Below are 27,973 nucleotides of genomic sequence, written 5' to 3'. Positions count from 1 at the left end.
CTTCCTTGTTTTTGTAACCTGCTTGGTTTCACCAGACAGCAGGAAATCAAATTCCCATTTTAAAAATGCTTTTGCACACACTTAAGAGAACCTGACTCTGCCAGCAGAAACAGATACAGCTCCAGTCATTTCTAAAAGCCCATAAATGGAAGCCAGTAGCCAGGATCCCACATCCTGCTCCCTCAAATCCACATGATAAACCACAGAAATCAGCTTCTACTGACTCAAGGAAGAAAAGGCTACAGCAGAATGTCTCCACCCCTAACAGTGCAGACTGCAAAGTCAAAAGGTCTGGGTAATTTTACTGCTCAACAGCAGTTGGGACCATCTAACAATAGGGCACAGCCAAACAGCACACATCCTGCATGGGAAATATGCAGATGAAAACCAGACTAATTTATTTTTAAAAGCCAATTAGATCTTGGAATTACCATGTTTGGCTCTTGCCAAGGCTGCTGCTGAAATTAATATCACACCCTACTTTATTAGTCTCTGACTTCAGTTCAGAATCTGTTTCAGCTTTGCTCTTTCAGCTCATTAGAACAAACCTGCTGGAAGTGGAGATGAACAACAAGACACAACGAGGCTCTTGCCAGGATATGCAGTTCCTGACACAGGGAGAGAGGGCTCTGTAGGAAAAAGGGCTTTACTGGGCTGTGAGGAGCCTGGATTCAGATCAATCTGATTTTCAACAAGTGAGCTCAGCAGAGCCATGAAGCCTCCTCCAGAACCAACTCACATTGCATTCTCCCCTGGGAGATGGAGGCACTGGGTCCCTTGGTAGCAGCAGAGCCCACAGAGACAGCAGGGCACTGCAGCAAACTCCTGTGTGGTTCTGCTTTGCTCCAATGGTCAGTGGTGTGAGGTGGTGTCCTGGGATTAAGTTATTTTTATTCCTAGAGCTGGTGCAGTGCTGTGTTTTGGATTTAGTACAAGAATAATGTTGGTGGCACACCAATGGTTTAGTTGGTGCCAGGCAGTGCTTGCTCTAAATCAAGGACTGTTCAGTTTGCTGTGCTCTGACAGTGAGCAGGTGCACAAGGAGCTGGGGGAACTGGGCAAAGGGAAATTCCACAGCACAGAACCTCATGGCCAGAGTATGCACAGGGGGGAATTGGCTGGGAGACACCGACTGCTGCTCAGGGACTGGATGGGCACTGGTCAGAGGGTGGTGAGCAACTGCATTGTGCCACTGGTTCCTCTTGGGTTTTACTCACTGAATCATGGAAAGGTTTGGGTTGGAAGGGACTTTAAAGATTATCTCATTCCAACCCTCCTGTCCTGCACACTTCCCACAAGACTGGGTTGCTCACTGCCTGGCCTTGAACACTGCCAGAGATGAGGCATCCACAGCCTCTCTGGGCATCCTCTTCTAGTGCTGCACAACCCTCACAGTGAAGAATTTCTTCCATATATCTAACCTAAATTTCTCCCCTTTCAGTCTGAACCCATCCCTCCTTGTCCTATCACTACAGCTCCTGATGAAAAGCAGTTCCTCTCTCCCTTCTTTTCATTACAATTATTCTTGATATTATCATTAGGATTATTAATAGTATTATTATATTTTATCTTGTTTCAATTATTAAGCTGTTCTTATCTCAACCCACGAGATTTACTTTTTTCCCCACGATTCTCTTCCTTGCCATGGGGTGGGAGTGAGCAAGCAGCTGCCTGGTACTTAGCTACTGGATGGGATTCAACTATGACAGGTGGGCACTGCCATCCTGGCTGTGACATTTCCAGTGCCACCCTCTCCACAGCAAGATGCATGGTCTTGAGGTGAGTGTCCACTGTCACAGATGATGGAAACAGGGCAGTGGCTGGGTATTAGCCAATGCCTAAACAGCCAAAATCTGATCTGGAACACCAACACATGCTGCTGTGAGCATCTCCAAACACAGGAACACTCAGGCAAAGGGATGTTCCACACTGAAGGGAAGACAGGCCATGCAGAAATAGATGGCACCATCACCCTGGAGTCTTGTCATATGTTCCCTGAGGGCTGGCAGAGCTGATGGATCTGGCAGAAAAAGCTTGTGAGACTTGATGCCAACTTTCTAAGTGCAGGCAGGTACTCTCAAAGCTCCCAAAGGATCTATCCAGGCAAAAGACCCTTCCAAAAGGTCCCAGACCAGATCAGCAGCATGTGAGGATCAACTGCACTAAAGGCTGCAGATCAGTCTAACAGGTCAGCACAACTTTTGGGCTGTGCTCAGAGTTCATGCTTGGCCAGGCTCTGTGCTCAGGAACAATCATCTGGAAGACATAACTTCAGGGGTCAAACCAACAGCCCAATGCAAGCATGAGGTTCAGGAGACCAGGAATGGTCATGCTCAGAGAGCATTGTTGGGCACTACTTGAAATATTGTGTATTTGTGAATGAACATCCATCTTCTGGCACAGACAACCAATTCCCAGTGGGATTAAACAGCCAAGGGAGATGGGAACCACTCTACTCATTCGGCATGTCTGCATTTTCAGAGACACAGTCTGCACAAAGAAGGTCATCTCCTCTGGCTTCCACAAAGCCAGAGAGACTGTTCTTATTTTGTCTGACCCTTTCCAAAAAAAGAGAAGTGTTCCCCGAATCCAGGATTATATATAGCAGATATCAGAAAGCCTCACGTCCAGAAAACTTTTTTCTGATGCAGCTCTGCAGATGCCACAGCATAGACATGAGCAAAGAAAGGGAACTTGGCAAAATAACATGGATGAGCTTGATAATCCAGCATGACTGAAAAATTCCTGGGAGAGGCAGTCTGCCAAAGATCATCAAAAGTGAGAAGCTGGAGGCTTTCCAGGTGCAGCTGCTACAAGATCTGCTGGTCTGGAAGCAGAACTAGGGACTTGTTCTATAGATACCTGCCAAGAGACTGCCAAGGAAGAAAGCCATCGAATCAATGATGCCCAAATTGTCCTTGTAGCTTTTGATTCATAAGGAACCATGTCCTAACAGATGCAAGATTAATTGAGAATATATTGTTCTCTAAAATTGCTATTGATCTGAGCTTCCCACACCTCTTTTTGAACACACAACAAGGTCTTACCAGTGCAAGAACAACAGTTACAACGTCCAAAATTGAAATTCAACTTGATGTACACAGAAGAGCCGAGACAGTTACAGAAGGCAGACAGTTATTTTTTTGAGATCCCAAGTAAATCAGTTTTGCGTTTGATTTTGCAGAAAACAACACGACAAGAGACTGTGGCACTGGATCTGGAAGCTGATGACTCACAGAAAGAGAGTGAAGTGAATAAATCCACTCATTCAACTGACTGAACTGTTGTCACTTAAACACAACCTAATTGGCTCTTTAACGGCCTCTCTGAGCATATCCTTTTCTGTAATATGACCGATTATGCCATCAGAATTTATTGTTTATAGACAAACTTAGAGAACAGTGAGGGAGCCTAACCTTTTTATAGATGTGTTTTAAGAGACGTTTGTTTCCTCTTTTTCAGATACGTGCACATTGAGATGAATAATTGCAGACAATAACAGGTCCTGATCTTTTATGTACTGCAGCAGCTCTTATAGCTGCTGATTTCTTTTTTCCTTATAGGTTTCACAATAAAGGCCAGTGATGCAGCAGACATCTGAAGTTAACTTAGCATATTGCAGAGCTAAGGGTTTAACCCCACTGAACTATTACTGCCATATGTTCCATTTCTTTCAGGGAATTTCCCAATGGGAAAGAACTCAGACAATGTGAAGAAAAAACATCCAATATCGTTTGCCCTACAGCTTCTTACTGTTTATTTCTAGTGATTTTCCTCTCCCCACATGATAATCGCCTTATTGGAGAGCAGCACACTGCAGATGTGGGAGCAAAAGGGACCTGATTTAAGATCTACAGCTTGAGAGTGAACTGAAATGCTTTTGAAAATGGTGGAATTACAAAAAGCAGCTTAGGATCCCCAATCACCAGCAAGACAGAGCAAAGCCGTACGAGTCACACATAAAAAACTGATTGTAATAATTTCCTCTGGTGAGCCTCACTCAGTCAGGCACAGGTTCTGAGGGCTCTGGGTTTCCCCCAGGCAGGAGTTCCCATGCTCATGCCGTGTAACCAACACAGACATTTCAATCTTGAGGGTAATGCTGATGTGCATAAGCCGACTGAGCCTTGATGCCTTAGCCAGGCACTCCCACACCACATTCACCTTTACACCCTTTGGAGCTGGGTTACAAACTCAGGCTCCTGTAATTCAGAATCAGTTTACCAGGCACTGCCTGTCTCTGAGCTACTCACAAGCCCGAGTTCTGAATCATTTTCTTATCTATTTGCACATAATACAGAATCATGTTGCTAAGGTTTAGCTGGAAATCAATCAAACAAAAATTATGAAAAAAAAGATTTGTAAAGGGATTGAGGAAAGGTTACTTTTAAATTACATTTCAGATTCAGTTCTGAGAGGATTTGGTTATCAAATCCCAGACTCATAACTCACCCTCATGAAGCACACCATTCATTTCCTAGTCAAATAGGATTTGATTCATCTCATATGTAAGAAAAGGAACAGCACAGGACCCTCTGTGCAAAGCCTGACCCCAGCACGACAGCAAGGGCTGCTCTGGCACTGTCCTGCAACAGCAGGGCCCAGCCCAGGCTCTGGGCACCCCAACCCATCACTGACCTCTCCATCACTGTCGGATATAACAATAAATGCATCCACAAAACTGCGCTTCTTCCTGGCACTGGCTGGGTTCTTCTTCTCTTCCTCCTCTTCCTCTTCATCCTGACCTCGAGACTCCAGGCCCTCTGCAGGCTTCTTCCTCCTCGGCATCCTTCACTCTGAAACAGAGGGAAAGATTAAAAGCCATTTGTTTCCTTCTGATTTAGATTTCCCCTAGCACTTTTTTTTTTTTTTTTTTGCTATTTTTAGGCAAAAGACCCCAGGCATTGAAACCTTATTACAAAGCGTGGTGGATTTAGTGTTACTGGGAGCCACATGCACCAGTCACCACTCATCTAGTTAAGAACACTTTATTACAGCTGATTGCTAAAAAGGGGTTTCAGGGGAACAGCAACACAGACCAAAGCCACTCTGAATGCCTCGTTCCAAAGCAATGAGGCTTTCCCCTAAAAGCCCATCAGCAAACTCCTCCACAGCATCACTTCACAGTGGGTCTGCCACCCTCCAACACAACCTCCCCTCCTCAGCCCCACATCTTGACCAAAACAAACCAGGTTGTGACAGTGGATCAAGCTGACATTTGCACACCAGACCAAGAAACCACCACAGCACAGCCCTTTGTCAGTTTTTGTATTTGACAAAAGCAGGGGGAAAGGCATTGTGCATTCAAGGATGCTGTCCTGCCGTCTGCACAGCTCAGTGCATGGCTGCTCCAGCACTACAGACAGGGAAAACACAGACAATGGCAGCAGGCAGGCTGGAAACAAGACAACAGGTTTATCTGGCAGCGTGGATTTCTCAATGAGCAGCAGCAGCCTCCGGAAGAACTCCATCCAGACATGCCCAAACCATCCGCATTAACGAAGGCGCTTAAAGAGCAGCGAGCAACCTGCTGAGTGTTATTAGTGCAAACCTGAGTGCAGGGAACAATTGAGAGCAGGTGCCCACACAATGCAAACTGGTACTTCAGCATCCCTTGCCTTGGCAGCCACAGACTGATGGAGAGGGATGCACAGCAAGCATTAGCTGTCTGGATCCATAAGAGCTCAGAGGCGAGGATTGGGAAGAGATCTCAGTAAAGGAGAGCAGCAGGATGGCATGGAGTTAAATCACCCTTTCCTGCCTATGCTTGCTCTTTGCCTGGTAGCTCAACAATAACATTCAGTGCTTCTTGAACTGTGATGTAAAAGAGCCTTACAAAGCAGGCTGAGCATGACCAGCTCTGCTGAAGTTCAATTAAACATGAGCAGACAGAGGTTGAACAACAAGCCCCTGGTTCCACATCAGGGAACAGCAGAGCTGGAAATGCAAGTCAAGCTGGCCGGTTCCCAGACCAGTGTCCTTCCCCAGAATCACTCTGCCTTCCTTCAAGATCACTGAAATAGCTCAGATGTGTGCAGCGATCTAAAATAAGAGTCAGAGAAGATGCAACAGAAACCCTGCATCACCCAGGACAGAGCCAAACCCTTCTCTGTAACACCACAAAATTGCAAACAGCCACGGCGTAGAGAAACACTAAGGGAGGCCAAAATCCTCATCAGCGCCGAGAACAGCAGTGCATTGCTCCATCTACAGTCCGAGCAGCAAGGTGAGGAATAACCACGCTGCCTCCCCACGATCTGCAGCCTTCCTTCTGCAAATACATGCACACACACGCCCAGAGACAAAAGGTGATTATCCTGGTGAGTCATGATTTGCACCAAAGGTTTGCTGAGCCCTCTGAAAGCAGAAGGTTGCACAAATGGGCAGTCACGGCGCCAAAGTGACTGCAAGGACCTCTGCAGTCCTCCAGTGCTTGTCTGTTGAGGAATGATAGAATGGTTTGGGTTGAAAGGGACCTTAAAGATCATTTCATTCCAAACCCTTTCTAAGACATCTTCCACTATCCCAGGTTGCTCCAAGCCCTGTCCAGCCTGGCCTTGGTTGCTCCCAGGGATGGGGAAGCCACAGCTTCTCTGGACAACCTGTGCCAGTATCTCACCACTCTCACAGGGAAGAATTTCTTCCTAATATCTAATTTAATCCTGCCTTCTGTCAGGATTTGGAGCCATTAAAGGAAGGGAAAATAAAAACAAGCACGGCTTTTGGTGAAGCACTGGCTCTTGAAAAACAAAGCTGTTCAGTTCCAGCTAAGCTGAACTCCAGTGCTGTTGGAATATCCTCACTATACGCTCTCCATTTTTTTATCTTTTGCTCCAAATGGTCTCTTTGCCCTCCCTGCTCAGGGAGATGAGCCAAGCCTCACACCCAGCTGCTGTGAGCTGCCCCCACAAAATACATCCATGGTGGTGGAGAATGTTCCCTTATCTTTGGAAGACCACTCACTCATAAGCTATGAGGAGCACAGAAGGGCCCACACAGGGTCACTGAGGCTTTGGAGAGGCAGCCTATAAACCTTCTTACCCCCACAACAAAAGCAACAGCAAAAAACAACTGCTGTGCTGCCTCTTTTTTTTTTTTGTTCTCAATCCATGCTGGTATCACCATCGCTCCTCTGACTCTGCGATACATCTTCTCCTCTGTGCTCTGTGCTAAATAAGAGATCACTGAGAAATATCAGCTGAAGTTATGATGAGTCACCTACCTTCAACATTTAAAGGAGAGAAAAGAGGAGATGTAAGAGATGTAACCACACAACTCCCACAACGCTTCTGAAAATGAAGGGACTTGTGGCAAAGAGAGTCTCTGAAAATGTAACTAAGGGAACAAGACAAGTAAGAGATCACTCGTAGCTGTGCTAGTCTGAAGCTGTGAGTAGGAGAGCAGTAATAGCTTTTATTAGACAAGCTGGTGTAGCTGAGGGAAGACAACACGCATCAGAGCACAGACCTCCTCTTCAGGAAGCGAAGTTGAGCATATTTTGCTTTTAGCACTCTTGGAAAGGATAGTTGTGAGTGCCTGAGGGGAAGATACCTGCTTTCAGACCCAGCAAAAAAAGAGAAAAAGGCCAGAGACTGAATTATCTAAAATTACCTTTGCAGTCCAGTCTGCAGACTCATTTTGCAGTTATCCAGATTTTTTTCCAACTCTGAATTTAAGAGAATTTCTTTGTAAACGCTCTGACAGCAAAGGTGACCTCCTGACAAGGAACTCGCACATGCCACGCTTCTCCAGTCACATTTTTAGGGATATCCTTGAAGATCCCCAACTTGTGATTATTTGTCATTTTCCCTCTCATCTATCATTTTGATGAATCAGAAAGCAATTACCGACAGAATAATTCTAAATCTTGACACTGCAGCTACAGACCTGCCAAGCTGTGACAGCTTGAAAAATGCTCGAAAAAACCAAGCCAAAAAAAATGAATGACTCTCATCCCCGGATGAGTTCCTGAGTGGTTGGAGACACAGGCTGTCGCTTTGTAAACAACTCCCCCCACCTCGGGAAGCAGAGGCACGACGCTCGCCGCGCTCAGGCGGGTCAGCACCATCCGCTTCCATGGAAATACCATCCCCAGACCCTCGGCTCGACCCCGCACGCAGGGCCCAGCTGCTGCTCCGTGAGCAGGACACGAGGGCTGGCGGCGCCCCGGGGAGAGAGAAATTGTTGAGAGGATTGATCCATTTAAAGAGCTGGCTCTGCACAGAGGGGACAGGGCGCTGCAGAGGCCACGCATGGCCGGGCGCATCCGCACAGGCTGCTGAGCTCTCGGGAGATGCTCCCTGCTCCAGCGCCCTCGAGTCTGCCCGCAGCATCTCCCTCCTCCAAGGGCAGGGGAGGAAAATGTTTTCATCCCTGTACATGGAGGGAAAGCGATCCTAGCCCCAGAACCCACCCACGGTCCTTCCCCTTCCCCAGCCCGCTGCCTTCGGGCACTGCGTGGAAATTGACAAGGATGGGGTCAGGGATACTCGACAGGCTGGGGAGAAGCATGCGGGATCCCAGGCGGGATACGGGTGAGCTCTGGGGAAGGGGATCGGCCACAGGTGGGCAAACCTAAGGGAAGGGAGCGTGCAGAGGATGCCCAGGAAAAGGGGAGGGAGCCGGGCCTGGCAAGAGGAACAGGAGAGGCAGGAGCACCTCGATCTCAGGGGATGCGGCCCAGGCAGAGCTCCGGTTTTCGGGTCCTCTCCCCAGGGGACGGTCCAGGAAGAGTTCCAGGGCATCCCCAGGGACAGCACCTGAGATCCCTCCAGGCAAAAGACAGAGGAAGTGCCCCTAGAGGGAGACGCAAGGTGTCCTTTCCCCAGGGGACAGCGCTGGGGGCCAGTCCCGGGCCGCCGCGGGCGGGGACCGGAGGTCATACCAGGGGGAGGTCAGCCCGGGGGCAGGGACCGGAGAATGGCCCCGGGCGAGGGAAGGGGTTTCCCTGGCAGCCCCGGGAGCCCCGCGGCTCTGCCCGGGGCCCAGCAGCAGCATGCCCCGCAGGGCACAAGGTACTCACCGGGCCCGGGCCGCCCCGTTGCCCGCGGCCTCCCCGCCTGGTCGCCCGCACCGGCCCCGGTCGGCGGGCCCCGCACCCGCGCTCAAGTTGGCGGCGGAGGCCTCATTGCCCTCAACCAAGATGGCGGCAGCGGCTTCGCTGCGTTTCACGTGGTCATCGGGGAGCTGAAGCGGGCAGCGCCATGTCCGTGGCTGGCGGACAGCAGGCCCGGATACATCGTTCTAAGGTGCTCGTGGTCTCGCCCTTATATCAACCCGGACGCCGCTTCCTCAAGAGAAGGATGCGCTGCGTCGCTTAAACACCCACATAAACGAGCCAGCACAGGGCTGCCACAATGCCCCTGTGCCCACAACCAACATGTCCGCCGCCGCCTCCCTTGGAGGGCGCGGTGCTCTCGCGGCATCCGCCCCGCCGTTGCTAGGCGCGGAGGGGGCGCGCGGGCGGCTTCTCGCGAGAACGGCGTGAGGCGGCGACGGCGGCCATGGCGGACGGGGCCGGTAGCAACGGGGACGCTGCGGGGCCGCTGGTGGGCAAAGAGGCGGGTGAGGCGGCGGCACCGGGAGCGGGCGGGTGCTCGGGCCCCACGTGGTGCCCTCTAGCCCGGTTGGATCCTGCGGGGTGCGGGCATCCCGAACAGGGACGGCCCGCACCTCGCGGGGTCCCACCGGGCCGCTGACGCCCCCGTTTTGTGTCTCACCCCTCTCACCCCACAGTGGAGCGGCTGATCCGGGAGAACGGACACATTTTCACCGAGGCGCAGTGCAAGGTGTGCAGCGCCCTGCTCATCTCCGAGTCCCAGCGGCTGGCTCACTATCAGGTAAGGAATGGGGAGCCCCCCGCCTCCGCCCCAGCCCCGGGCTCGGGCACGCACCGAGCGGGGCTTTCTCTGCTTTCCCCAGAGCAAGAAACACGCCAACAAGGTGAGACGCTACCTGTCCATCCACGGCGGGGAGGAGGGTGCCCACGGGAAGAAGATGAAGCTGGAGGTGAAGCAGGTAAGAGGAGAGCTGATCAATGTCTATAAGTAATGTCTACAGTGTCTTAAGATCTAGAGGTTAAGTCCTGTGAAGAGCAACTGATGGGGATGTTCCAGAAATGTGAGGTCCCTCTTACTGGGGATATTCCAGAACTGTTTGGATACAATCCTGTGCAAAGTGCTGAGATGACCCTGCTTGAGCAGAGAGGTTGGACCAGGTGGGCCACTGTGGTCCCTTCCAGCCTGATCCATCCTTGTGTTCTGTGAGTGCAGGATCCACCAGGGCTAAATACAGCTCTGTGGGATCTGCAGGGCTAAAGGCAGTTGCACAGCCTTGTAAGTCAACGAGGGGCTTTGTGAGAACTGAGAAACTCAATGGCAGGTGTTTCACCAGTTCCTGCTTCCCTCTCTGCTCAGACAGCCTCTTTGAGCCTGTCCTCCCCATTTAAACAAATGCATGTTCCCCTTTTTGATAGTCTTGCTCGAAATGACAGAGAGAGAACAAGAGCAAAAGCTTGTCAGGAGAATCATTGCATATCATGCAGAGCACATTGGGTTCATCATCCACAGGAATTCTCTTCCCAGAGCATTCTTTATTTTACTTATTTAGGTTTCCTCAGCTGGTAGCTGGAGCCTGTTGGTCAGTGAAGGCCCCACGTTCCCTTCAGCCATCTGTCTGCCCCGTGACTCCCTTGGGGAACAGATTCTGCTTTTATGATTGCTTCAGCTGTAATCCCCAAGTCTGGCATTTGCAGGGAGCTGGGGGATAACAGCAGATGCCTTTGCACATAGTGTCAGGCTGAGAACTGCCTGCTGCTCCCTCCTCAGCTGGTGTTGTGTTGCAGATGACCCAGCTGATAGTGATGTTTGTGCTGCTCAGTTCACACCTTGCAGGGGACGAGGCTGTGTGGTCCAATTTCGGCAGCCACAGGCTTAACCTTGTCCTTCACCCAAACAGGCCAGAACTGCCTCTCTGCCTGGAGTGTTTGCCAACAAGTTAAAAACAGCAATCTGGTGCAAGAACACTCTCCAGGGAGGGAGAGGGTGATGCTGCATCATGGAAGTTCTACCTAGTCACACTTCATCAACTTAACACCCAAATCTCTTTGATGATCTTGTTTTTTAGACCCCCAAACTGTAGCGTTTCTCCTCAAAACCAGGAGGCTGGATGGGATGACCTGCAGAGATCCTTCCCAGCCTCTGCAGCTCAGTGTTTCTCTGTGCACAGGACAGCAAGCAGGAAGGCAGCAATGGGGAGGACAGGAACAAGTGTTGTCCCATCTGCAACATGACCTTCTCCTCCCCGGCCGTGGCAACTTCTCACTACCTGGGCAAGACTCATGCCAAGAACATGAAGCAGCAGGCCCCCAAAGCAGAAGGTATGAGTGTCTGCAGCACCTTCACGTTGTCCCAAAGGGCTGTTGAGATGCTTGTTGAACCCCAAGTGTGAGCTCTTGTAAGAGTGTGTGCTCTTTGCCATGAAACAGATTGAGCCAGCAGTGCACCTCCAGAGACCTGGCTGTGCCAGCTCAATGGACTGGCATTGGCAGGAGGTTGTGTGGGGGTTTTCTTGCTTTGTTTGGGGGAAATGCAGCTGGCAGCAGCCACTGTGTCCATCCCTGTATGCAGGGACCAGGTGTGTGATGTTAAGATGTAGAACTGCCTGCCACAGGGTGTGATGCTCATTAAATGTTAAGAGACTGAAGTGACTGGTGAAACTCTGATATGGCAAATTCCCCAGGGCTGCTCAGCTACAACAGTGTGGCCTCTGAGGTTCACAGACTCAGGAGCTGCAGATTGCTGGGGAGAAATCAGCTGGGGACACATCAGTATGTGCTTGTTCTGACCTTGTCTGCCCCCGTGCAGCTGCCTGTGTGTCCCATCCCTTTGCCAGCAGCCAGAAAGGCCTGGTGGGTGAGGAGTGACACCCTCTGTCCAGGGCAGGCAGGGGTGGCCATGGGCCAGGGGGGCTGCAGCTGGCCAGGACAGAAGGAAAACACAGCCCTTGAGTGCACCTGAGAATGGCAGCTTGTGCTAATTCCAAGCTGGGGACTTGTGAGTCACCCAGACTCCCGGCTTCTGGGATCTTCCAGGCAGATGTCTGTCCCAGCACGTCTTCATGACTTTGCTAAAATGTGTGCACAGCAAAGCCCACCTCCAGGATCTTCTTGTTCTTTGGAGCTCTTGCTTTTAGGTATGATAGGAGCCTGCAGGAAGATGTTCACTGAGCAGTCTGGTGTGTTCCTTTGGTGAGAGGAACTCTCTGATCCCTAGCAGGTTACTCACTCTGCTGTTTGGCACCCTGGGAGCTGCTTCCCTCTGGATTCACTGTCAGACCTAGTCCCATTTATGCTGTGTCTCATAAGACAAAACTCCTTATGAATTCAGGATCAGGTCCTGTGGCTGCACGGTGCTTCCAGAATCCTTTCCAGAATCCCTTTGCTGTGCAAGGGCTTATGCCCATGTTCTGTCTGGGAGATGATAACAGCAGGTGGAAGCTCATTCATACCCAGTGTTTCTTGAATACAGTCATGCTTATGTTAAGGAGAAATATGCAAATCTGTTGGATTTTTTAAACCCTGAAAGTTTTCCTGGCATACTCTGAGTTATGTTACCACATGTCTTTCAATTCTGCAGCATTAAGGGAAGAGGTAGCAAAATTATTAATTTATTGAGATATTTTACATTGGCTAGGTTTGGGATTTAGATATAGTGTGTTACTGGTTTTAATGTGGGTTTGGGTGAAATAAAGTAGTTTTTACCTGTGAGTTCTGTGACTGATCAGGGGTTTGGATTCACTCTACAGAAACGGTGCCCCCACAGAAACACCCTGCTGCCCTCCCCACCTCTACTGCATCCTCTAATGAAGAGAACAAGGACATTACTGACCCGGACAAGTTCTGTAGCCTCTGCCATGCCACTTTCAACAACCCCCTTATGGCAAAACAGCACTATGTAGGCAAGAAGCACAGAAAGCAGGAGACCAAACACAAGCTGATGGCACACTATGGGCGAACCCCTGATGCACCAGCATCATCCTTCATGGGTGAGTTCTCAACAGGGAGGCTGATAACCAGCTGAAGAGCAGGGTGGGAGGGAAGCAGAATGTCTGACAGGCCTTTGGACAGGAGAGTGTGTGGGGAGGGAGCAGGGGAGTATTGCTTGTGATGAGGAACTTGATGATACACCCTAAGATTGATTTGGTTGATGTTGTAACCCCCAGCAGCAGATGTTTTAGTCTGTAGCTACTCGTGACAGGCTTTGGGTTGTGTTGTGCAGTGCTGTTTAATCGGGGACGTGTCCTTTTTATTCTCTGTGCAGATAATCCAGGGATTTTGGCCAGTACTGTTTCTAGTTAGGTGATTGCATCCAAAATGGAAAGATAAAAGTGGCATTTGATGCTTAAAAGTCGTCTTTGAGGGGACTAGCCAGAGATGGAAGGAATAGGTTTAACTGCACCTGCTGCTTCAAAGCACATGAAAGCCAGAAAGATTTCTCCCTGAATGCCTTTCTGCCTCTGTGTGGGCACTTCCATCTGATGAACTAATGCAGCTCTCTCTGGAGCAAGCAGGAATGTGGAAAAAAAAGCCCCAGAGCTATTAAGGAGGAACTTTAGGCAGACAGTTAAAACTCTTTTGGTTTATGATCTGCTGCTTATGAGCACTTGTACGTGATGAAAGCCCTCTGAGTCCAGTGAAAGCATTAGGCGCTCACAGAAAACTCCTTTGTTCCTCCCAGCAGCCTTCTGTTGGGCCAGGAAGTCTTAGTACCTGCTGAATACTTGAGGTAAATAATAAGCAGACAGATCATCTTAAAATCTTCATCAAGGGCTTCTTTCTCTGTCGTAGAAACCCACACAAGCAGAAGATTAATTATTCTAATTCTTTGCAGGCCACCTTTAGATACCGGTAGCACTTATGACAAATGAGGCTCAATTAGCCAAGTAATGTTCTCTCCCACATTGCGTGGCCGTGTGGGAGATGGAAAAGGTGCTCAGTATCTCACGTTACCCATCTGCTCTGCACCTAATTAGTGGGGTCTGATGAATGGTTCCACTTGAGTGTGACTCAGGTGCTGACAGGGGCAGGAGCCCCAGCCCAGGCAGGCTGGGTAGGTGGGCAGTGTTTTTGCCTGGGTAGGTGGGCAGTGCCCTTGCCTGTGTGATGGATGTGTCCCAAGAAGTGCCAGCAGAATGGGAGTGTGTTCAGTCACATCTCCAGGGCACTTCAGCTCTTCAGCAAAGGTTTCAGAGCTGGGCTATTATCAGGGGCTTCTCAGATGAGATGGGCCGCAGTCAGGGATGTTTTGTCCTGCTCTCATTGCCTGTGTCTGTGTGCCAACAGCCACAGTTGTCCCTAAACTCTCTGCTGGGACCTGACTTGCAGCAGATAAAGATGTGTTCTTTGCAAATGCAACACTGAGGTGGTTGCCTGCTTAAAGTTCTTTGGGAAAAAGTGGTTTGGAGTTGAGGAGTGGAGTTTAGACAACTTTGTTCATGCGCCTGTTGGATGGGTTTGCAACAGAGAAACCTTGACATTGATGGTGCAGGGAAGCAGACCTGAAGCTGTATGAGCTCCTCTGCCCTTTACTGCTCAGATCCAGCTCCATTTTGAGAGCTGAGTGTCCCACTGGATTCTGACATATCTGAGGTGCAGCAGCCACATGGCAAAGTGTCTGCTGCATCCAGAGTTGAGCTTCCCAATGATTTACTGCTCTGCACTCCTCGAGTCCATCTCCTCTTTCACCTTATTTAAATGTTTTTCTTGTGAGAGTCCCAACCAGAGCCCTTCCCCAGTGACCCAAAATTTAGGAGCACTTACTGTCTTGAGGACAACTGCCAGGATTTTTCCCTGTTAGAGACTCCTGTGCTGCAGTACTTGCCTGTTTGGTATCTGTGACCTCCTGAACTTTCAGTCCAGCTGCAGTTGTCATGTTACACAAAACCAATGATCCTGTCGAGTACCACTATTGTTGGAAACTTTTTTTTCCCTGGCAGTTAACTGATCCACTGACTGTAACCAAACTGCTTGAGGACAGAGCTTAATATCCTCAGCTGGCACCTCAGCAAGGCTTAGCAAAATGCTGCATTGTGGAGCTGGACAGTGGGTGTAATCTCCTCTGGCTGCCTTTTTTATTGAAATGTTATAAGCTTACAAATTCAGTATCTCTTTATTTTCTGTTTTGAGTTGTCCAGATGAGCAGAACTGGGAATATGGGAGAGAAATGGAGTTGCAAAGGCAGTATAGCCTTTGGGGTTTGGGGTCCAAATCTGAAACTTTTACTATGCCTGATGCTATGAACTGTTTGCAGGGAACATGTGTGTATTTTTTAGCGATGAACAAACCATGTTCTGATCAGGAAAGCTTTTTTGGCTTAGTGATTCCCTTGCAATAACTGGCTGATACACGGTGGGGTAGTGAGATTCTATGGTCTCCCTGCCTGGTCAGATTGTTGGCTGTTATTTGTCTTTGTTTAGGGTTTAATAAATCAGGTGATGGAGTATCTTGCTTGTTTCTAGCTCAGGCACGGGGATTGGCTTCTGTGTGTGCTAACATTGTTGTCTGTTTCAGCTGGGAAGGGCTACCCCTGCAACACATGTAACATAGTGCTGAACTCCATAGAGCAGTACCAAGCTCACATCAGCGGCTTCAAACACAAGAATCAGTAAGTAATGTTCTTGTCTAAGTGTGTTTCCAGCCTTGCTGTTCAAATCGATGGCCTAAATATAACCTAAAATGCAGTTTTGAGCACGTGTTCCCAGCTGACTTCCAAACAGAGCAGCAGGGTCTGTGCAGGCTCTCTGTGTGTCCTGACGCTGCTCCAGGAGCTCCCTCTGCAGACAGCCCGGTTGTGCTGCTGAGGTAGAAGTGCCTCCAGTTGCTTTTGGTTCCTAATAGTTCAGCTCAGCACAGACCTTTGCAGTGAACCTGACACCTATTAAACACAGTTTCTCTTAACAACTGAGATTTTAATTTAATTAAGGACTGGCTCAGTGGAGATCTGCTTGCAATTCTAATCCCCTTTGGGATTGCTTGTTTTAAAATTTGGCATATAGTCAGCACGCTCCAGAAACCTGGACTGTATTGCTGAACTCACTCTTGCAGCTGGCAAGTTAAATAATGGCATCCCCTGCATATATTATTAATTGAAAAAAATTATGCTGCCAGATAATTAATACCAAAAATACTTGTTCTGGAGACTGCCAATCTTTAATTTAAGAGCCTTCACTTAAAGAGCCTGGGTAATGAGCCTGGGTTGGTTAGAAAGCTTTTTAAAAGGAAGAAGTATTAGGAAATCCTACCTGAAGGGAGGGCAGGCTCCTAGCCAAATTCCCCAGAAGGGATAGGAAGAAAACTGGAATCTCTTGTTGCCTGTCTATGGAATAACAGCCTCCTGGTCCCTGAGCTCTGGGGAGTACTTGATGGGAAGATGTCTTTCATCCCAGGGAAGTTCCAGCTCTCAAACAGCACAGTTAGATCAGTGTATAGGAAGTATCCCATTCTAGAGAGAAAACATGTTCCCAACACACACATTAATGTTCTCTTTAAGGACACTGCTGCTGTCAGAGCTGTTGCAGCCACACAACTCCCTTTCAGAATGCTGCTCTGGATTCAGCTGTGCAGTCCTGTTCCAGCTTCTGCAGCCTGCAGAGAGGCAGGATGCTTGCTTTGTAATGGGAGCTCTTTAGCAGCCCTTGAGCTCTGCCGCAGCTAATTCTGCCATGCTAAAGGTGTCTGTTTACACACAGGCACAGAGAGCAAGGATTCACTTGGAGGATTTTCTGGCAAGTTGTTGCCTTGGCTGCAGTAGGCTGTTGCTCTGCTGACAGCCTTGCCTGCTGAGCAGTGATTGCAGCTGGCACATTTCAGAGCATTTGTGACATTGTCTCCTTGTTTTCCTTTCTCTTGCTCCCTTCAATGTGCAGGATGCCAGGAGCAGTGCCGGTTGTCGGACCGTTCCCGCCACAACAGTATGTCCGGGAAGAGTCAACTGGCCCAGGAGGCTACAGTTACTTCAGCCAAGACCTCTAGAGCAAGTTGCAGCACTATTCTTGGAGTTGTTGGTGGCCCCAGAACGCACATCCTTTGCCAGCCCACAATGGTTTCATTATCCCTCTGGATAAGCAAAGCCCTACCCTCCTGTATACACCCGTTGAGCAGAACGGGGACTGAATCTGTCAGGAAAAGGATCCAGCTGGAAGAGACTTGCTAGAGAGCAAATACTTCACTCCCTTAGAGTAGTTTTCATTGTGTAATTGCTTCCTGTGATGGTGGGTGTGGTGTGAGAGGAAGTGTCTATCTGGTGTAAGGAGGGTTTGGCAGCAAGCTGGTAGTGGCACCTTCTCCCTGTCCCCTCTGGGGGACTGCCCATTCTGCTGCTGGGCTGCTCTCAGAGGGACACCAGCACCCATGGGCACCCCCAGCCATGACAAGAGGGGACCTGGAGCCTGGCTGTGGGGGGACCAGAGGCACCCACATGGCCGGGAGGCTGAGGATGGAGCATGGCCCTTGTCCTTAGGTGTGCCCTGGTGTTGGTGCTGTTGGCCCAGCTCTGCTCCTCCCTGCCCGGGGCCAGGGCTCTGGCTGCCTCATCAGTCTGAACTCCATTGCCTTCTGGGCTGGCAGAGCATAGAGCCACCCACCAGCCACATGCTCCACAGAAACACCACAATCCCCTGCCCAGGCCACAGCCAGCTCTGTGGAGCCAGTTGCTCCTCCAGGAGCACACCCAGAGTCCCTGCCTCAGCCAGGAGAAGCTCAGTCCTGGCCACAGCCCCAGCCACTGCCATCCCTCGTGGCCCCTCAGGCTCCATTGAGTAAATCAAGTGCAGATGTGGAGTCAGGACCGGGTGCCTGCTTACAATTAGGGGCTGGGAAGTTTGGGATGGCCGTGTTCTTGCTTTGCAGTTCCTTGCCATGGCTGCTGCTTCACTGGGCTGAGCCCCCAATGTTGTGCAGGGGACAGGGCTGGTGAGCAAAGCTCCTGCTTTCTTGGCCCATAGATCAGCACTGTGGTGCCCAACCCAGCACATGGTGTGTGCCATGTCCCCATGGGGAGCAGGACACATGCTGGCCCCATGCACCTCGTTCCCTGTGCCAGCTGTGACCGCAGCACTTCCCCACACAGGGCAGGAAGAGGTGGCAGGGCTGCAGCGGGACAAGGCATGACACTGCCCACCCTCCTGCCATATCACCCTCAACTTGTATGTTCCCTGCCCAGCCTTTACTGCCCAGATCTGTGGATGCTCCTGTGCCATGCTGGAGGCTAGAAGGAGCTTGGGCCCCTGGTGTCCCTGTCCTGCAGCCCCTGCACTGGGCCCCACATTCTTGGCTCCCCAGAGGGAGCAGCAGGTTTATGTTTGCCAAGTTCTGCCTGGTTAAACCTTAACCGAGCTGGGTTGCTCCATGAGTCCCTCCCAGCCAGAGATAAGGATGGGCAGGCAATACCAGGACCTGGTGGGACACACTGCCCCAAACCTGGCTGCTTGCCTCCATGGCAGGACCCAGCCCCTGCAGAGCACCGTGCCCAGCCTGGAGCAGCTGCCTGCCTGCCCAGCTTGCCCCCTGCCCTCCTCAGCGGGTGCCCACTGGTATGAGGGTAGCAGGTTGTGGTTGGGCTGGAAGCTACCACGTTGAAGCCTGTGGGACTCCATGGAGCTGGAAGCCCTTGTGCTGGCGCTCACCCCTTGCTCCAGGGCTGACCCACTCCTTCAGTGCCAGAAGGTTCACATCACCCTAGCCCGTGGAATGAGCCTGCTCAGCCTCAGATCCTATGCACGTACAGGGTACTGTGAGCTGGGGCTTCTGTGCCCCAAACAAGAGCCGTTCAGGGGAGGCCAAGAGAAACTTCCAGGAGGAAAGAGCCCCCCAGGCTCCGGCCCCCACAGGAGCCACCGTGCTGCGCGGGCTCTGGCTGGCCGCAGGTGCCACCACAGCGGGAGTGGCGGCAAGTGCTGGGGCCAGGCACAAGGGGCGGCTGTGTTCCCGCAGCTCCGGCTGCCTTCCAAGAGCAATATTGTTGGCACCAGGCAGGCTCCCTGCACCGGCAGCACATACATGGGCCTTTCATGAGGAGAGTGGGGATGATTTACTGCCTGGGGGAAGGGGCAGGGGCGGGAGGATGGAGCCCCAGCACGCCGGCGCCCAGCCCCTTGTGCTGTGCGTGCTCGCTGCCGCGGGGCCCCGCACACGTAACCAAGGCCAAGGGTCTGGCCAGGGGGTCGTCTCTCCCAAGGGGACATGGTGCAAGAGGGATCCCTCTGCAGCATCTGTGGAGTTCTGAGAACACACTTCATCTCTGGGCACCCCGCTGTGTCTGAGCTCAGTAAGCACGGGTCACACATCGCTTGTGCCACAGTGATGGGGGCAGCCCATGAGCTGGGGGACACAGGGGCACCAGAGGAGGGTGCTGGGGCAGGGGTGCACCCACAGCGCAGAGTGCTGTGCTGGCACAATCCCCCCTTGTTGAGCTGCTGGCGTGGCAGAGGCCGCTGTGGTGCTGCCGGCAGCGGGTGGCAGGCGGTGGGGCTGGGCTGCTGTGAAGGGCTTTTTGTTCGCCGTCAGTTGCTGCTATAAATCAAGGCAGGCAGCCCAGCCCCAGCCCAGCACTGCCCCACGGCAGGGAGGTGACCAGTTCCCAGCCGCCTACAGCAGAGCCCCACCAAGCCCTGGCCTGTGCCTGGCATTGTCCTGGCCCAGTGGGGATGTTCAGTGTGACACTGGGCAATGTGCCCACACTGGTCTGCTTGCCCTTCTTCACTCAGCATTGGGGAGCCCTGGGATACAGGGAATCTTTCCATGTTCATCCCAGGCTGCGGCTCCCACAGACTCCCCAGAGTCCCAGCTCTCCCTGGTGTTCCCAGTACTGGGAACATCGCCTTCTCTCTGGTTTTAATTTGGTTTTGGTTCGAATTGAGCTGAACCCAACATTTTTCTGTGCTTCCGGCACGCTGTGAACTCTGCAGGGGCGGCCGCTGCTCCATGAAATTGATGTTCTCGTCCGCTTCACGCCTCAGCAGGAATGAACAGCTGCTGGGGGCTGCTGGCCCCCGGGACTGCTCTGTGCACCTCTGCACCCCAAGGGGACACCAGTACTCCAGATGGGGGGCAGCACAGAGTGGATGGTGCTATGGGAGATTGTAGCACCAACCAGACCTCACAGTGAAACCGTGTCATGCTGGATGGTTTGGCACAGTGGAGCATGAACAAGGCTGTGCCCAGGACTCGCAGTGTGGCCCTACAAAATGAGGGGTGACAGTGACAGTGTACCTCACTCACAGGGCCTCAAGATCCACACCAGGCATGGGCAAGGCTGTGTGTGGGGCTCAGCTCAGCCCTGGAAGATCTTGCTGGAAAGCAGGTGGCAAAGCAGACGGCGATACAGGAAAGGAGAGCAGCTCTAGGGCCAGACCCTGGCCATGTACTGGGGGACACTGACCCCTCTTGATGGCAGCAGGATGCTCAGGGGACATTGTTCTTTGGGATCACACCAGCTCAGAGTGTCTGAGGCCAGGCTTGCCCCAGTGCCCAGGGGTCTTGCATGGCCCAACGAGCACCAAGGCCAGGGCATGGTGGGGTCTGCCTGCCCCAGCCCAGGCAACAGCCCAGGGAAGGTGAGGGCAAAGTGTTTATGGGTTGGATTAGGCCACTCCAACGCTGGCTCGCACCTTAGCCACGTTTTATGGCGCTCCGTTATGGGCTCCTAATGAGGGTCACAGCCACTTTATGGCACTGACAGCGATAACGCTACAGCTAATTATGGCACAATTAGCGTGTGGGCTGGTGGGCACCCAGCAACGCTCAGCGCCCAGCCTGGGCCACCACACCTGCTTGAGGCTGGAGTGCTCCTACTGCCAGCAATCGGGGGGAAACGGGGGTGGCCTTGCCCCCTGTCCCATCTGCTGCTCCCCACGCCTGGAGGACAGCACAGGGGAGCCCCGGGTGTTTTGCAGCCCCCTGCGTGCCCCACCCGCGAGGGGGGACTGCACCGCCGGAGCCGGGATGGAGCGTGCCGGGGCCGCCTCTCGCTGCCGGGGGGGAAAGGCCGGTGCTCCCCCCCCGCTTCCCCCGTCCAGCTCGGCGGCAGGTCGGTTTGCAGAGATGCCGGAGAAGCGGGGCCGGTCCCCGTCCCCCCCTCCCGCCTCCCCAGCGCTCCGGGCGGGGCCGCTGTAACCCGAGCGCGTCCCTACAAAGTGCCCGCGCCCCCGAGGCGGCGGCAGAGCGGGGCCGGAGCCAGCCCGGAGCGAGCCCCAGCCCTGCCCGCAGCCGGAGCCGTCCCGAGCCCGCAGCCGGAGACGTCTCCGGCCCTGCCGCCATGGGGCCGCGGTGTGGGGCTCGGCGGCGCTGAGCCCGCTGTCCCCGGACTTTGCCCCGGCCCGCGCAGCGCAGGCGGCTCCGCCGCGGGACCCCGTCACCGCCGGTAACCTCGCCGACCGCGACCCTCGCCCCCGGCGCCGTTCGGGCCCCCCCGTCCCGGGACACTCTCCCCCTCCCTGGGATCCCCCGCCGTCCCCCGCCCCCGGTTAGCCTCCCCGAGCGCCCTGCCCAGGCTGCCGCTGGCTGAGAGGTCGGATTCCCGGCACCCAAACGGGGTGTTCCCATCCCGTGCCCCCTCCCATTCCTGCCAGGGACCCCCGCGCTCTGCCTCTTGTCCATGCCCGCCCACCTGGGGACCTCGCACTGCTTCTCCCCGGTGCCTCGGGAGAGGAGGGGGCTGCCCGCCCGGATCCGCTCACCCGACCCTGCCTGTCCCGCAGGGTGGGACCCCCGCGCTGGGGGGGCCTGGAAGATGCGGCCCCTCTTGCAGGTCGTGGCGGGGCTGCTGCTGGCGGCGGCTGCACGGGGCAGAGCAATGGAGCCAGGTACGGCTGCGGGGGGCGAAGCGGAGCCGGGGGGCGGCGGGAGTGGGTTTGTGCTTTCTGGGGCGGCGACCCCACGGCTGGGATGCGGTGCTTGCCCTGGGCACGCAGCCCCAGCGCTCTGCCTGCAGGGCAGGGCTGGCGGGAGCTGGGCACACGGCACAGGGACCAGCGTTTCCATCACTGACAGGGGCAGGGTGGCTCCAGCCGGGCTCTCCCTGTGCTGCGGGGGCTTGGCTCGCAGGGACACGCGTGGCAGAGAGGGGTTGCGAGGCCGCTGTGGGCTGTGGCTGCTGTGTGTGACTCCTGGCGAAATGCGGGCACTCTGTGCCTCGCGGTGGTGGGTGCGGGAGAAGCGTCCCCAGGGACCAGAGACCAGCTGCCCCACATCCCTCCTGTGCTGGCCACGACCTGGGCTGGAGACACACTCGTGTGCCCCAGGCTCCTTCCCGTGAGCAGTCGGGCTGCCGTGGGATTGCTGTGCTGGCGGCCAGGTTGTTTCTGCCCCCCACGTGCACATGCTGCTGCTGGCCGTCGGCAAGCTGGGCTCCACTGCCAGGAACAGCCCGGCTGTAGGGGTTGTCTGTAGAGGCGTCTGGAGGGGTTTGGTGCTGTCCTTCAGTAAGGCAGAGCAAGCCGGAGCACCCTGCGCCACTGGGAGTGGTGGAAGATAGTGGCATGTGTGGCCTTGGACGGGGACATGCCATTGGGGAAACCGTGTCCCTGTGTTCAGGGCAGAGTCCAGCCCTTACCCGCTTCTGGGGTGGCAGAGCCAGGCTCTGGGTTGTGTCACACCACATGCTCTCCACACTAAGATGGGCATATGGAGGGGTCCTGCTGTCAGGGAGGGGTGAGCTCTAGGGTGGATGCTCACCACATCTCTCCAGAGCTATTTGAGAGACCCTTGCTGGAGTCAGAAGATGAACATCTCCTCCTGGACCCAGGCAACACATTGAAGCTGTACTGTGATGCCAACCAGAGTGGTGCCAGTGTGGTCTGGTACAAGGAGTCCCGGCCACTCCTCTCGGGGGGTCGCATCCATCTCCATCAGGGCCTGCTGGAGATCTCAGAGGTCGCCTACGAGGACTCTGGGCTCTACGTGTGCCGGGCACGGGGAACTGGAGAGGTCCTGCGCAACTTCACCATCTCTGTCGTGGGTAGGAGCCCAGCAGCACCCAGCTACCCCCGGGGAGCGAGGCAGCCCCTGCCCGCCCAGCCCTGCAGGCAGGGACGTCCCTCCCAACCCGGTTCCCTTTGCAGACTCCCTGGCGTCAGGTGATGATGATGAAGATAGTGATGGGGACGGTCCCCACGGAGACCGAAATGAGGAGTCAGTCTATGTGCACAGAGGTCAGTGCCACGCCGGGGCACTAGAGGAGAGGGCAGGTGGGGCAGAAGCAGGGGCAGGGGGCACTGCTGCCTCCAGCTCCCTGCACAGCCCCTCCCACTGACATCCTGCATGTCCCCAGCTCCTTACTGGACTCACCCGCACCGGATGGACAAGAAGCTGTACGCAGTCCCTGCGGGGAACACGGTGAAGTTCCGCTGCCCGGCCTCGGGCAGCCCCAGCCCCAGCATCCGCTGGTTCAAGAACGGGCGCGAGTTCCGAGGGGAGCACCGCATCGGGGGCATCCGGGTACGGGCCAGCTCCTCCCACCACAGCTTCCCTCCCAGGAGCCATCCTGCCCAACTCACCTCACTGCCTTTCCTGCCCCTCTGCAGCTCCGGCACCAGCACTGGAGCCTGGTCATGGAGAGCGTGGTGCCCTCTGACCGCGGCAACTACACTTGCCTGGTGGAAAACAGGTTTGGCAGCATCCGCTACAGCTACCTCCTGGACGTGCTGGGTGAGGGCTCCTCAGCTTGGTGCTGACCTGGGCTTCCCCATGCCTGGTGGGGTCAGGGAAAGGGGTGCAGGAGCCTCTGTTTGTGGTCTATCCACTGGTGTAGCTCACATGTCCCTCACAACTCAGGGACGTGGGATGGAGACCAGGCTTGGGCTGCACTGCTCTCTTTTAGGGCTCGGGAAGGGCTCCTTGGTGGGTGGAGGAGGAGGGAGAAAGGAGCCTGTGCTCTGGGCCACCGTGTCAGTGACACTGCTCTGCTCCCCGTGCACAGAGAGGTCCCCACACAGGCCCATCCTGCAGGCTGGGCTGCCTGCCAACACCACAGCCCTGGTGGGCAGCGATGTGGAGTTCTTCTGCAAGGTCTACAGCGATGCCCAGCCCCACATCCAGTGGCTGAAGCACATTGAAGTGAATGGCAGCAACTACGGCCCCGACGGGGTTCCCTATGTGCAAGTGTTAAAGGTAACAAGGGCTGGAAGCACTCAGGTCCCAGATACCCACGCTAAAGTGGTGACAGGGGTGCACAGAGCTCCCTGAGGAAGAGGGATACTGACCTCCATCCCTCTCTGACAGACTGCAGATATCAACAGCTCTGAGGTGGAGGTGCTGTACCTGCGCAATGTGTCCATGGAGGATGCTGGCGAGTACACCTGCCTGGCAGGGAACTCCATCGGCCTCTCCTACCAGTCTGCCTGGCTCACTGTCCTGCCAGGTAGGGGTGGGGTCCTGGTGTGGGGTCTGGGATCCCCAGCACGCAGAGGCCATGCCTCAGGCCAACTCACTCACTCCCTGCAGAAGAGGAGCTGGTGCGGGAAGCTGAGGCGCCTGAGACCAAGTACACAGACATCATCATCTACACCTCGGGCTCACTGGCCGTGGCCATGGCCATCATTATTGTGGTGCTGTGCCGGATGCAGACTCAGTCCAGCAAGCAGCACCTGGAGCCTATGGCAGTCCACAAGCTCTCCAAATTCCCGCTCATCCGACAGGTGGGTACCAAATTTCACCTCTAGTAATACAGGGGGACCTTGGTGACCAATGGGCTCCAGGAGTGCCACTTGTGCCCATCACACCTCACCCTGCTGCCAGCCTTGGAGCTGCCCTTCCCGCTTCCCCCTGCAGCTCTCTCACCCCATTGCTCCAAGTGAGATCTCTGCTTTTCTGTTGCATCTTTGTTGGGCCCTGTAGCATGGGATGGGATGGATGGCTGAAGAGCTGTGTCTCTCTCCACAGTTCTCTCTGGATTCCAGCTCCTCTGGGAAGTCCAGCACGTCCCTGATGAGGGTCACCCGTCTCTCCTCCAGCTGTGCCCCAATGCTGGCTGGTGTCATGGAGCTGGACCTGCCCCTTGATGCCAAGTGGGAGTTCCCCCGAGACAAGTATGGTTCTACAGGGCAGGGACAGGGCTGCAGCATGCAGGTGGTGGACGGGGAGGCCTCTGGCTGCCATCAGGCCATCCCTGTGATCTCTCATGGCTCTGCTTGTCCCCGCCAGGCTGGTGCTGGGGAAGCCCCTGGGGGAAGGCTGCTTTGGCCAGGTGGTGCGGGCAGAGGCTTACGGCCTAGACAGAGACCGGCCAGACAGAGCTGTCACCGTGGCTGTCAAAATGCTGAAAGGTAATGGCTCCTGTGCCAGTGTCCTGGGAGCAGAGGTGGCATCAGCACTGGGCAGGGGTGCCACCCAGCTGGCATCATGACACAGCCTTCCTTCCCTAGACAATGCCACTGACAAGGACCTGGCTGACCTCATATCCGAGATGGAGATGATGAAGCTCATGGACAAACACAAGAACATAATCAACCTCCTGGGAGTCTGCACACAGGATGGTGAGGGGGCTGTGCAGGCAGGGTTTGGGCAGGGCATGGGCATGGAGCATGACCAGGGATGCAGGCACTGGGGTCAATGGCTAACTGGGAAGGGACAAGGCAGGGCAGGGGCTGAACAAGTGGCCACCCTTCCCAGGGCCACTGTACGTGATTGTGGAGTTTGCTGCGAAGGGCAACCTGCGTGAGTACCTCCGTGCCCGCCGCCCCCCAACACCTGACTACGCTTTTGATGTCATGGCAATGCCTGAGGAGCAGCTCTCTTTCAAGGATCTGGTCTCCTGTGTCTACCAGGTGGCCCGTGGCATGGAGTACCTGGAGTCCAAACGGGTATGGCTGGCATGGCCTGCATGGCTACCTGTGCTGGGCACAGCTGGGGAGGGCGTGGCGGTGACAGAGGAGCTGTGTATCCCTGGTGAACCCACTGTCCCTGTGGAAAGGGAGCCCAGCCAATTCCCATGGGCTCTCCAGAACCTCCCAGCCCCATCCAGCAAAGCTCAAGGCAGTACCTCCCCAAAAATATGGGACTCAAAGCCTAGCCCACCTCCTGGGGAAGTGTATGTGGCTGCCCCACTGTGCCTGTCACTGCAGCCAGCCCAGTGATGGGATGGCCCCACCACTGCAGAGGTGCTGGGGGGTGTGTGGGAGGGAAACAGTGATTTCAGTGTTGAAGGGGACATGTGGAGCTGGAGTCACCATGTCACACCCCTGTGGGTGATGCTCCCCCTGGCAGTGCATCCACCGTGACCTGGCTGCCCGCAACGTGCTGGTGACAGCGGAGAGCGTGATGAAAATCGCTGACTTTGGCTTGGCCAGGGACGTTCACGACATCGACTACTACAAGAAAACCAGCAACGTGAGTGGGGCTCCTGGGACAGGGGCACAGGGACCCCCACCAGGGCTGAGCTGAGCAGGGGTTGCTCTCCTAGGGTCGCCTGCCAGTGAAGTGGATGGCCCCCGAAGCCCTGTTTGACCGTGTCTACACCCACCAGAGCGATGTGTGAGTCCTCAGGGGAATGAGGGTCTGTTGGCTGTGGGTTGAGGCTGCTGTTCGTGTGGGACAAGGCAGCACTGTGGGGTTATGCATGAACTGGAGGGTCCCCATAGCAGAATGGGGATACTCTGTGGGAACAGTGCAGGGTGCAGTGGGCCGGGCTGCGGGAGAGCCCTAGGATGTATTTGACTCCCCCTTTGCTATGTGTGATCCTAGGTGGTCCTTTGGGATCCTGATGTGGGAGATCTTCACGCTGGGGGGCTCCCCATACCCTGGCATCCCTGTGGAGGAGCTGTTCAAGCTGCTGAAGGAGGGGCACCGCATGGACCGGCCATCCAACTGCACCCACGAGCTGTGAGTACCAGCCAGGGGGTGGGCAGGGAGCACGGTGAGACCCTGCTAACACCCCCTTGTCCCCAGGTACATGCTGATGAGGGAGTGCTGGCACGCCGTGCCCTCCCAGCGCCCCACCTTCAAGCAGCTCGTGGAGGGGCTGGACAAGATCCTGGCAGCTGTTTCAGAGGAGGTGAGAAGAGGGGAGTCTGGTGGGTGAGGGGTGGGCAGTGTGGGCATTGACAGCACTGGTGGTCACGGCACCATCCCTCCTTGCAGTACCTGGACCTCTCCATGCCCTTTGAGCAGTACTCGCCCTCCTGTGAGGACACTGCCAGCTCCTGCTCCTCTGACGACTCCGTCTTCACCCACGACCCGCTGCCGCTGGCTCCTCACCTCTTCTCCTACCCCAGCGTGAGGACTTAAGGGAGGGCAGGGAAGGGTGATGCTGAAGCCACCTCTGCCCTTGCAGGGAGGGGGTCCAGGTTCCCAAAGGTGCCTGCTTTGTCTGGGCTGAGCAGTGGGTGGGCAGGGCCCTGAGCCACAGCACCAGGGCAGGGTGTCCCTCTCCCCAGGCTCCTTTTGGGCACTGAGCCATCAGTCCCAGCTGAGATGTGCCTGGTATTGTGGGGCAGCCGGAGCCAGAGCCTCTCCATGTGGGCACTGCCTGGGATGCCCATGGCATAGCCCAGGGAGATGGGCTTTGGCCAGTGCTTCAGTGGAAGTGTCTCTGGGCAGGAGCCCCACTGCTGCCAGGCTCCTGCTGCATCTGTACATAGCCACAGAGATGAATATTTATGTACATGAAATTTCAACCTGATAAATTATTTTTTTGGAATACACCCCGTTGCAGTTTCTGGGCTGCTCTGGAGCACAAAGGGCTCACCTAAGCTTGGAGGGCAGGTCAGGGTTTGCCTCCTCGCTGCCTCCTTGCTCCAGCCAGTTCAGGGGCTGCAATCACTCCTGGGGGACACAGAGACAGTGCCACAGGTGCAGGAAGTGATGTCCCCACTCCTGTGCCTCCAGGCCTGCTCCAGCACAAAGCACCCTTGCATCTGTTCCCCATTAGCCACTGCTGCACTAAGCCACCGTGAACTGCGCTACCAGCACTGCCCTGAAACT

The 27,973-nt window shown here is 54.5% G+C and overlaps 3 protein-coding genes across 7 annotated transcripts in view; 2 read left to right on the top strand and 1 right to left on the bottom strand.

The window, feature by feature from the left end:
- Nucleotides 1–9,344, bottom strand: part of UIMC1 (ubiquitin interaction motif containing 1) — a 39,597-nt gene extending 30,253 nt beyond the window's left edge. For 2 of the 4 annotated variants that reach the window (XM_064724617.1, XM_064724618.1), the window contains exons 1-2: nt 9,023–9,344; nt 4,639–4,796 (exon numbers count right to left, since the gene is read on the bottom strand). In XM_064724617.1, coding sequence (XP_064580687.1) covers nt 4,639–4,788 — 150 coding nt within the window. In that variant the 5' untranslated portion in view covers nt 4,789–4,796; nt 9,023–9,344. The remainder of the gene's footprint in view (nt 1–4,638; nt 4,797–9,022) is intronic. The other 2 variants (XM_064724616.1, XM_064724615.1) reach the window with 2 other exon arrangements.
- Nucleotides 8,495–17,238, top strand: ZNF346 (zinc finger protein 346). 2 transcript variants are annotated; one of them, XM_064724621.1, is made up of 7 exons: nt 8,495–8,534; nt 9,736–9,839; nt 9,922–10,017; nt 11,227–11,377; nt 12,805–13,044; nt 15,569–15,662; nt 16,924–17,238. In XM_064724621.1, the coding sequence occupies exons 1-7, from the start codon at nt 8,510–8,512 to the stop codon at nt 17,027–17,029; spliced, it is 816 nt and encodes a 271-aa protein (XP_064580691.1). In that variant the 5' UTR covers nt 8,495–8,509; the 3' UTR covers nt 17,030–17,238. The 2 variants fall into 2 exon arrangements, with proteins under 2 accessions (XP_064580691.1, XP_064580689.1); XM_064724619.1 differs by lacking the exon at nt 8,495–8,534 and adding an exon at nt 9,472–9,564.
- Nucleotides 17,239–21,229: 3,991 nt separating this feature from the next.
- Nucleotides 21,230–27,661, top strand: FGFR4 (fibroblast growth factor receptor 4). Its single transcript, XM_064724683.1, has 18 exons — nt 21,230–21,416; nt 21,754–21,858; nt 22,743–23,012; nt 23,116–23,205; nt 23,325–23,491; nt 23,578–23,701; nt 23,973–24,163; nt 24,275–24,413; nt 24,497–24,690; nt 24,935–25,080; nt 25,196–25,317; nt 25,417–25,527; nt 25,664–25,854; nt 26,258–26,380; nt 26,454–26,524; nt 26,735–26,872; nt 26,939–27,044; nt 27,131–27,661. The coding sequence occupies exons 2-18, from the start codon at nt 21,786–21,788 to the stop codon at nt 27,275–27,277; spliced, it is 2,403 nt and encodes an 800-aa protein (XP_064580753.1). The 5' UTR covers nt 21,230–21,416; nt 21,754–21,785; the 3' UTR covers nt 27,278–27,661.
- The last annotated feature ends 312 nt before the right edge of the window (nt 27,662–27,973 follow it).

The sequence above is a fragment of the Zonotrichia leucophrys genome, chromosome 13 (assembly GCF_028769735.1).
Source record: "Zonotrichia leucophrys gambelii isolate GWCS_2022_RI chromosome 13, RI_Zleu_2.0, whole genome shotgun sequence".
Lineage (NCBI taxonomy): Eukaryota > Metazoa > Chordata > Aves > Passeriformes > Passerellidae > Zonotrichia > Zonotrichia leucophrys.
Note: the sequence above shows the minus strand (reverse complement) of the source record. Positions and strands in the feature narration are given on the sequence as shown.

What these genes read in the sequence shown, in the direction of transcription:
- ZNF346 (XM_064724619.1), top strand. Translation starts at nt 9,504, where the DNA reads ATGGCGGACGGGGCCGGTAGCAACGGGGACGCTGCGGGGCCGCTGGTG. An exon ending in AGCGGCTGGCTCACTATCAG is followed by an intron (nt 9,840 to 9,921) that starts GTAAGGAATGGG and finishes TGCTTTCCCCAG; the next exon opens with AGCAAGAAACACGCCAACAA. An exon ending in GGCTTCAAACACAAGAATCA is followed by an intron (nt 15,663 to 16,923) that starts GTAAGTAATGTT and finishes TTCAATGTGCAG; the next exon opens with GATGCCAGGAGCAGTGCCGG.
- FGFR4 (XM_064724683.1), top strand. Translation starts at nt 21,786, where the DNA reads ATGCGGCCCCTCTTGCAGGTCGTGGCGGGGCTGCTGCTGGCGGCGGCT. An exon ending in ACCGCATCGGGGGCATCCGG is followed by an intron (nt 23,492 to 23,577) that starts GTACGGGCCAGC and finishes GCCCCTCTGCAG; the next exon opens with CTCCGGCACCAGCACTGGAG. An exon ending in ACTACAAGAAAACCAGCAAC is followed by an intron (nt 26,381 to 26,453) that starts GTGAGTGGGGCT and finishes TTGCTCTCCTAG; the next exon opens with GGTCGCCTGCCAGTGAAGTG.